This window comes from Glycine soja, chromosome 4, assembly GCF_004193775.1.
Source record: "Glycine soja cultivar W05 chromosome 4, ASM419377v2, whole genome shotgun sequence".
Classification (NCBI taxonomy): domain Eukaryota; kingdom Viridiplantae; phylum Streptophyta; class Magnoliopsida; order Fabales; family Fabaceae; genus Glycine; species Glycine soja.
Window position 1 is genome coordinate 15,291,767 of NC_041005.1, and position 10,274 is coordinate 15,302,040.

The 10,274-nt window shown below is 31.7% G+C and overlaps 1 protein-coding gene across 1 annotated transcript; it reads right to left on the reverse strand.

Moving 5' to 3' along the window:
- Positions 1-5,487: 5,487 nt before the first annotated feature.
- On the reverse strand, positions 5,488-5,952 carry LOC114410602. Its single transcript, XM_028374562.1, has 2 exons — positions 5,833-5,952; positions 5,488-5,721 (listed from the first exon to the last, which is right to left on the reverse strand). Exons 1-2 carry the CDS (start codon positions 5,950-5,952, stop codon positions 5,488-5,490), a joined length of 354 nt encoding a protein of 117 aa, XP_028230363.1.
- Between the last annotated feature and the right edge of the window lie 4,322 nt (positions 5,953-10,274).

A 10,274-nucleotide genomic window follows, 5' to 3' on the forward strand; every position in this document is an offset into this window, starting at 1 on the left:
GTTCAATCTTCTTAAGAAATGAATATACGCATCATAGTGATAGTTTCTCTTATAACGAGTAATATCATCCATGTATTACAATATGCTCAATTTCTTAAGTAGTATACTCAGAGTGGTAATAAAACTTAATGAATAAACTCAATGTTTATTCTTGGTCCAAAACATAATTTTTCTCAAGTAACTCAATGTGCACCTGAATATGAGAAAATGTCATAATATAAAAGCTTCAACTCTAACTTGTATGTATACAATCATAAAGTGGAATCAAGTCTCATTCTTTCTACATGATCCCTGAATTTGAACGATGGCATGCCCTTAGTTAAAGGATCAGTGATCATTAACTCAATGCTTATATGCTCAATGACCACTTTCTTGTCTTTTACTCTTTCTCTGATGGCTAAGTACTTAATGTCAATATGCTTACTTTGACTTCCACTTTTGTTATTCTTAGCCATAAAGACAACAACTGAGTTATCACACAGAAAATTCTCAAAGGCCTTAAAATAGTATCAACTATCTTCATCCCAGAAATGAAACTCTTAAGCCATACACCATGTGATATAGCCTCAAAACAAGAGACAAACTCAACTTCCATGGTAGAAATAGCAGTCAAAGTCTGCTTTAACACTCCTCCATGAAATAGCTCCACCAGCCATCATGAAAATGTACCCAGATGTTGATTTGCAAGAGTCAACACAACTAGCAAAGTCGGAATCTGAATAACCAATCACATCTAGATTATCTGTTTGTCTATACATAAGCATGCAATCTTTGGTCCCCTGAAGGTACCTCATCACTTTCTTAGCAGCTCTCCAATGGTCAATACCTAGATTACTCTGATATCTTCCTAACATTCCAACTGCAAAAGCAATGTCAGGCCTTGTGCACACTTGAACATACATGAGGCTTCCAACAACTGAAGCATAATGAATGTTTTTCATTTGTTCCTTTTTAAAGTCATTCTTTGGGCATTGGTTCAAATTAAACCTATCACCCTTTGCAATGGGAGCAACACTTGGTGAATAATCTTGCATAAGAAATCTCTCAAAATTTTGTTAATATAGGTTTCCTGTGATAGACCTAAAATACCTCGAGGTCTATCTCTATGAATCTTAATGTCGATGACATAAGATGCATCACCCATATCCTTCATGTCAAAATTCTTAGAGAGAAATTTTTTCACCTCATGTAATTAAAATATCATTTACATATAAAACAAGAAAACATATTTTACTCTCACTAACCTTGTGGTATATGCATTGATCCATGGGATTTTCATCAAAACCAAATGAAGAAATTATCCCATGAAACTTAAGGTACCACTGACGGGAGCCTTGTTTTAAACCATATATAGATTTATTAAGCTTGCAAACCAAATGCTCACCACTACTAGAGGAGAAGTCCTTAGGTTGTTTCATATAAACCTCCTCCTCTTAATCACCATTAAGAAAGGTTGTTTTTACATCCATTTGTTGCAATTCAAGGTCAAAATGAGCAACTAATGTCAAGATAATACGAAGAGAATCTTTCTTAGATACAAGAGAAAAAGTCTTTGTGTAGTTGATTCCTTCTTTTTAAGTAAATCCCTTAGCAACGAGTCTTGTCTTGTATATCTTAATGTTGCCTAATGAATCCCTTTTGGTCTTAAAGACCCATTTACAGCCAATGGCCTTTTCTCCATTAGGAAACTCTACAAGGTTCCAAACTCCATTACTCTGCATGGAATTCATCTCATCCTTCATGGCATCATACCATAAATTTGACTCTTTACAACTCATGGCTTGATCATAAGTTTCGGGATCATTTTCAGTTCCAATATTATAGTCAAATTCTTGCAAATATACAATATAATGACTAGGAATAACTGATTTTCTTACTCTAGTAAACCTCCTTAATGTTGCATCAACATTTTCTTGGGGATCATGTTGTTTAGCTGGTTGTTCATCATTGTTAGGAATTTGATGATCAACTTGATCTACTGGATTATCAGCAACAGATTGTGGAATGCTAGTCATGTATTGTTCATCATCCCTTTGAACTTGAGGGGTATATATTACAACCAATTTTTCACTTGATGTGAAAGGTTGGGACTTTATATAATAAATTTTAGAACCTAAGTACCTCAAATGATCACTCCAACTGATCAAGTCATTTTCAAGAAACTTGACATTTCTTGATTCCACAATCCTAGTAATATGATATGGATAGTAAAACCTATAGCCTTTAGACCTTTCGGCATATCCAATGAAATACCCACTAATAGTCCTCGGGTCAAGTTTCTTCTCTTGTGGGTTATATATTCTCACATCAAACAGACAACTCCAAACGTGCATATGTTTCAAACTCGAGTTCCAACCTTTAAACAACTCAAAAGGTGTCTTTGGGACAGCCTTGATTGGAACACGATTTAATATAGAGTAAATAGGCATTTTAATCCCTATCTTTGTAGCCATTTTACACATTAATTCCTATCTTTTTTGAAATGTAAAAAATAGTCCTTATCTTTGCATAAGTTTTGCAAAATAATCATTCCGTTAAATTTTAAAGTAACACCATTAGTGAGGTGCATTGTTGGCAACTTTAGTGTCACATGGACTATCCAACGTGGCACTAATTTTTCACTTCCCTTTGCCTATTCACTCTTTTTTTTCGCAAAGCTTTCTCCCTCTCTCTCTTACAATTATTCCTCTCTCAGACCCTAAATCCAACCCTTCTCTCTCTCTGCAACGCTCTGAATGGCCAACAACACCGAAGAACAACAACACAACTCAATTTGATCATCAATCATGGAGTGGAAGCAGATGCACCCACTCCACCAAATCGCGGAAACCCCCACCCACAAGCTTAAACAAAACAAGCACCTATTGTTTATCAGTCTTTGTCAATCGTTCCTATAGCTGAATACAAAGTTCTGATATTCAGGACAGCAATTTACAATGTTGATCTAGCGAATTTAATGAATACATACTTGTTAACTTGATGGGATTACCAAGCACTTGTTGGAGCTGACAACAGAGTTGTGATGCTTCAGGGTCATTTACGCAAGTTTTAGATATAAGTCGCAACAATTTAAAGGTTTGGTCTTGGGACGAAGATGAATGACATGGAACTGGAGGAACTAGAAAAGGATGATGGAGTAGCTGAGGAATTCTCCACCTTTCATCGCGATGCCATGCTAGACACCTTTTCATAAGATCCAGAAGCCATAGAGCGTAGTGATATAAGCATATATTTATATAAAGTAATTTTTTATTAAAAATTGTAGTCATATAAAAAGTTTATACTTTATAGATTCTAATCATAGCTCTTGTGCAGGACACGACCAGTGTAACATATATTACAAAGTTACACAAGAGTACTTATTATATCTGATGCTATAAAAGGACAAATTTTAAGTGGAATACATAATTTAAAAGAATTAATATTTATTTCCAGAACATATGAAATATATAAATCAATTTTTTTTACGTAGTATGTATTTTTTTTTAAATGTTTAAAGTTTAAACTCGGTACTAAAAAAATTTCTTTATATAGCTCCTCAGTTTAGTTTCTTCCCACGATGCCATTCTAGTTGAAAATTGAAATTTTCGATTTTCGTAGAAACACTCAAAGTGAAACAAAGGGTTCTTCAGCTCCACCTTTCAACGATCATATTCTCTTCACTACGCTCCGATACAGAGATTCATATCTCAAATCACCATTGTAGGAATTCTCCACCTTTCATTCAGATCTCGGTGAGTAACCTAAAGAAATGATAGCACATCGAGCCACAGTGACAAAGTGTGAAAGATATGCATTTCAATTATAGTATTTTCTACAACTAAACAAAGCTGAGGGAGAAAAGAGTTAAAAACATAGTAGCCAATAGTGCACTATAGCAGAGTAGCGGAGCAGTTTTCAAGACATCTAAAATGGTGCCTTTCACATGCAGTAGCAGCACTATCACGATTGACAAAGACTGATAAACAATAGGTGCTTGTTTTGTTTAAGCTTGTGGGTGGGGGTTTCCGCGATTTGGTGGAGTGGGTGCATCTACTTCCACTCCATGATCGATGATCAAATTGAGTCGTGTTGTTGGCCATTCGAAGCGTTGCAGAGAAAGAGAGAAGGGTTGGATTCAGGGTCTGAGAGAGGAATAGTTGTAAGATAGAGAGGGATAAAGCTTTGCGAAAAAAAATAAAAGTGAATAGGCAGAGGAAAGTGAAGAATTAGTGCCACATTGGATAGTCCACGTGGCACTAAAATTGCCAACAATGCATCTCACTAACGGTGTTACTTTAAAATTTAACGGAATGACTATTTTGTAAAACTTATGCAAATATAAGGACTATTTTTTACATTTCAAAAGGATAGGGATTAATATGCAAAATGTCTACAAAGACAGAGACTAAAATTCCTATTTACTCGTTTAATATATGCACTGTCGTCTTTAATGCTTCAGCCCACAAGGATTTAGGAAGATTGGAGTTGCTAGGCATACTCCGTACCATGTCCAATAATGTTCAATTCCTTCTTTTTGCCACACCATTCTGATTTGGTGAACCAGACATAGTGTACTAGGCAACAATCCCATGTTCTTGAAGAAACTTTGCAAAAGGACTAGGTGCTTGTCCATTCTCAGTATATGTACCATAATATTCTCCACCTCTATCTAATCTCACTATTTTTATTTGCTTTCCACATTGGTTCTCAACTTCATCCTTGAAGACTTTGAAGGCATCCAATGCTTTATTTTTGTTATGAAGCAAATAAACATTCATATATCGTGAATAATCATCTATAAAGGTGATAAAATATTTCTGACCATATGCATCCATATCTAGACAACAAATATCAAAATGAATTATTTCTAATACGCTTGAACTTCTGTTAGCATATTTCTTAGACATGTTGGTCTGCTTACCCTTAATGCAGTCCACACAAGTCTTAAAGTCAGAAAAGTCTAAAGTATTAAGTACCCTCATCTTTCTTTAACCTTTTAATCCTCTCAATGGAGATATGTCATAATCTTTGATGCCATAACATAGAGGAATTCTTATTAATATTACACCTTTTAATACCAGTTTGAACATGCATTGAACTATAAGTGGCATAATTTTGTAAACCAAGAAGATAAAGACCATCAGACAAGATACCATTCCCAACACATTCAGAATTATAAAATAACTCAAATGATGTGTCTTTAAAATTAAAGGAATATCCAAAAGGTATGAGTCTGGAAGTAGAAATCAAGTTTCGAGAAAAACTTGGTACATAAAAGGTCCTTTCTAATTTCAAAATAAAGCCACTACTTAAAGTTAAAATGCAAGTTCCAATAGCCTCCACAAGTGAGCCTAGCTTATTGCTTGATAAAATGCTTTGCTCACTTCCCACTGGTTTCCTTAGGTTTTGCATACCCTATAAAGAATTTGCAATATGGATAGTAGATCTAGAATCAATCCACCAGGTGTTAATATTAACACTAGCCATATTGGATTCATAACATACTCATGAGATTGATTTATCTTTCTTCTCAAGCCATTTCTGGAATCTAGGGCAATTCTTCTTCATGTGTCCCTTCTTCTTACAAAAGAAATACTTTGTCACCTTCTTAATATCAGCTTGAGGTGGTATTTTACCATTACCCTTCTGATTAGCTTGAGACTTAGCTGCTTTGTTCTTCCCACAAGCAGTTGTCAGCAATGCACTCTCACCCATCTCCATTACAAGCCTTTCTTCTTCCTGAACACACATGGTCACTAATTCATTGATAGATAATTTGTCCTTATATGTGTTGTAGGAAATCTTAAATAGCTCATATTCCTACAGAAGGGTGTTCAAAATGAAGTGCACCAGGAAGGACTCAAACATATCAACCTCCAGTTTCTTAAGTTGAGCTGAAATATCTCGTATATGGATTATGTACTCATGCACACCTTTCACATTGGTGAGCCGGAGAGAAGAAAACTTCATGATCAAGGTGCTTGCTAAAGCCTTATCTGAAGTGATGAACTAGTCATCAATGGCCTTAAGCAAGTCTCAGACTTTTTCATGCTAGTCGATAGAATCACGTATCCCGGTCTAGATTTTGGTCTTAATGAACATCACGCTGAGCCGGTTGGATCGCTCCTACTGCTCATTTATCTCAACAGCAGCTGGGCTACTTTCATCAGTGATTGCAGGTGGTTCGTCTTTCCTTATAGCATAGTATATGTCCATCCACCCCAATTGCAGAAGAATTTTCTTTTTCCATATCTTATAGTTATCTCCTTTGAGTTCGGGAACATCACATTGAATATAAAAAAAACTAACAGTTTGAGAAGCTGCAAAATCCAAAGGCTTATGTCAAAATTTGAGGCATATTAATCTTAATTTTATGTTTTACCAATGTAAACATACTAGAAAATTGAATCTTGTGACATAAAAATTGCATGTGGGCTAAATTTTTAATTCAATAAGTATCAATTAAACTTTATGATATAATAATCAAATTATATACTCAAATTCATGTTTTACCGGTACAACGTGAAAATAATTTAATTTTCTATCACAAATATTTACTTTATGATAAAATTGACAAATTATACATACCTCATGATTCCTATGGGTAAACCATGAAAAATAATATGTCATTTTATCCCAATTAATTGTACAAATATAATAAAAATTCTTGTGGGATAAATTCATTATATAAAGTACAATTAATCACAACATTATGTCTAATTCCTTATATGATCTTTAAACAACTTAATATATAATTTTAATCAAATTATAAATGTTGTGGTTAATCCATAATTAATCAAAATTATAAAGATTACTTAGACATAAAACTTAATCATATGACAATAAATCATATTATTTATTTCAAAATCAAGATAAAATACAATGGTGAATAAAATTCTCATATATAATTTCATAATTGAAACATAATATTATACATTTGATTTCATATATATGTGCATAGAATAAAATTTTTTCACAATATATTCATGCATACATGTGTTATATATAGATATTTTACCATCAAGAATGCATCTAGTAGTCATTACCACTCATTAGTGGTCATTACCACCCATTAGTAGTCATTCAATATTTGGCTTCTCAATTCCAAAATTGATGGAACATTACATTTTCTAAAACGTATAGAACAAATTCTTACAACAAATATATCTGATTGTTAACTTTCATTCGTCACCATTAATAAAATAGTCAAGATTCGAAGAAGTGAAATATGAGCTATATTTATGTATTATTTATAGTACATTGTGACTAATTATTATAATTTGGAAAAATTTAGAATGATTGGTACATTATTACAATGTTTATTTTGGTAAACTGATACAATGTTTATTTTGAATAATTTCTATTGTGATAGATCAATTGTGGTTGATAATCAATATTTTCGTTATTATTATATTTGTTTTAAATTATGTTTGCTAATATATTTTTTAAGTGATTATTGTAATGTTATGCTTTTAATGATAAAAATTGGCAAAAATTTATCCTAAAATTATATTTTACCCTTAAATGAAATGAAATTTCGGGTCTAACAAATTAGTCTAATAGAAACATACTAATATTTAGGTCCAATAAAAAATTATTGACATTTTCGTCCAACAATGATAACTTGTTGACATTTTAGTCCAATGGAGCGTATTGACATTAAGGTCTAAAAAAATTACTGACATTTTAAAAAAATATTCACATTTTCATCCAACAAAAAATTACTAACATTTATGTCCAACAATGGTATCTTATTGACACTTTTGTCAAATCTAGTCAGGATATCTATATTGACAATCATTTTAGTGACATATTCGTCTCTTAGTGCCATAGACTATTTTATTAATGGTAACGGACGGAAGTTAATGGGCGAATATATTTGTCACACTTTTTATATTTTCTGGGACTAAATTTTATATTTTCATCTTTCACGGATGCATTTGTCAGTGAATTACAAATTCGGGGACAAAAGTGATTATTTACCCTCTATTATATTTGACCATTACATGAATCCACAGATATTGGAAAATGGAATGATTATTTTTACTTTTTTTCACTGATAATTAACTAAAATGTGAAACTAATTAGACCAATTCTCTTTGAATTACATCCAAAGATTTCTTAGCACATTCAAACTAACCTATATCATGGCTCCTATATGTGAATAAGTTAGACCATGTTCTTTAGACTAAGTTCTTAAATTATTTTTACGAAAAAGTATAAATAAGATATTTTAGTTACTAAAAATCTAAACACTCTTGGTCAATTTGACTTTTAGTAATTCACTTTAATCTTTTTTAAATATTTTTCCACTGGCATTTTATATATTCTTTATCTGATTTTATCTATTTCAATTTGATATTTATGTCACTCTTATATTTATATTGTTGACTGGTTGATCAAGACATTATATATCATGATTCTTGGTTGATTGGTTGTAGCAACTCTAGATTCATGTGGACTTATTTTAAATGAATTCATATTTTTAATAGCTCTAGGATGTATTGGAATATAATCTAATGTACCTTAATCCAATATGCGCTTTCGGTAAAACTTATGGTTAGGCATAAAAAGTGTTACACAAAATTCCAATTTAAATTTAATGGGGTATTTTATGTTGCAAGCGCAAGATATTTGTGTTGTTTGTCTCTGTTTTTTCTTGTTGTTGTGTTTTGGAAGATATATTCATGAAGCATTGATAGAAGGTTGGTTTGTTAGGGGTCGGAAAGGAGAAGGCAAACAAATCTTATTTTGTTTTCTTGGCTGATGCTTATCTTCCATCAAATCATATTGTTTTGGAATAGTATAGATCTATATGTTTTACTTGGTTGCTGAATTTGAGGACTTGAGACTTGCTGGTTATTCAAAATATTACAAAAAGTATTTGTAGTTTGAACTATTTATATTATTATTGAACATTATGTTTGTATTATTTCAAATTAATCTTGTTGTCCATGTTTGTTTATGTAAGTTTAACAATATATGGAACTTGAATATTATGTTGGTGAGACTTTTTAAGTCTTTTTTAAATTTATTTGTATTAGAATTTAACATTAATATTTTTTTAAAATAATTTGGGACCCTGTGGGGATGGGGAAAAAATTGATTGGGTTTTTAACTCTTATATATGCAGGGTGGGGTAATTTTTATTTATGTAGACTTTGGTTGTAATTATTTTTTTGTCATATGTTGTGGCCCTACAAAGCTAATTGATAAGTTTAGTTTTATCTTTTTATAAAATAAGTTAAACAATCATTTTATTTAAAACTACTAAAAAATTGAAAATTTGAAATGTATAGAATTTAAAAAATTTAACTTTTGGTTCGTGTGATTCGAGTTAACGAGCTCAAACGAAGTTCAAGCTAAAAAAAGATTTATGTCGAGTTTAAACCGAATCAACTTTTGAATAATAGAACGAACACAGTAAGCAATGAATAATTCCATATTATTTTTAAATTATTTTCAAGTACTAGGAATTTAGGTTCTTTAAACAATTGGTTTTTAATTTAATTACTTAAATCATGGTTCATTTAAGTGGAAAACAAATCTCACGGGTGCCTATAAAAAAATCTCATTAATCTCGTCAGCATGAAAAGAAAGCATGTTATTTTTATGTAAATCTTTTGCAAAAGTATATAAAGATAGAATGTGTTTGAGTCTTTAATTACTTTTGCAAATATTCATTCATATACGTCGTCATGTTCATGCAAATATTTTGCAAAATTATATAAAGTATGACTTCCGCTTCTACCGCAAAATTCCATCATCTTCAACATGTTCTTTAATTTAGCACTTGTGAATGAGTGAAGGTCTTCTTCTTCATCATCATTTGCCCTTTCTCTCTCTCCCTCCGTCCTCTCATCCTTAAGCTTCCTCAACGCTAGGCACACGGTTTGTTAGGATCACAGAGTAGATAATTGATAGTTACACACAAGTGTTGAAAACACTTACAGCGATAAATTAGGATTTATTTTGCATCCAAAATATACAATAATAATAAATAGAGAAAAAATAAATTTGTGTACTCGAATGCACATTCTTAAAACAATAAAAAAAAATTTTAATGTTTTGAACTCTTTGATGAATGAAACTCTAAAGATCAAATTCTCTTTCTACTATTGAGGTTTAAAACTAACTAACTTTTCTAGGTTGTGTTTAACACACCTTGAAACAATCAGGTACATGTTTCCCTTTATGTTAAAGAGATATATATGGATTTGGGCCTTTTTCAAGAAATGAGAGATTTTATTTAAAATAATTTCATATCTCTTTATCTTTATATTTGAAAATAA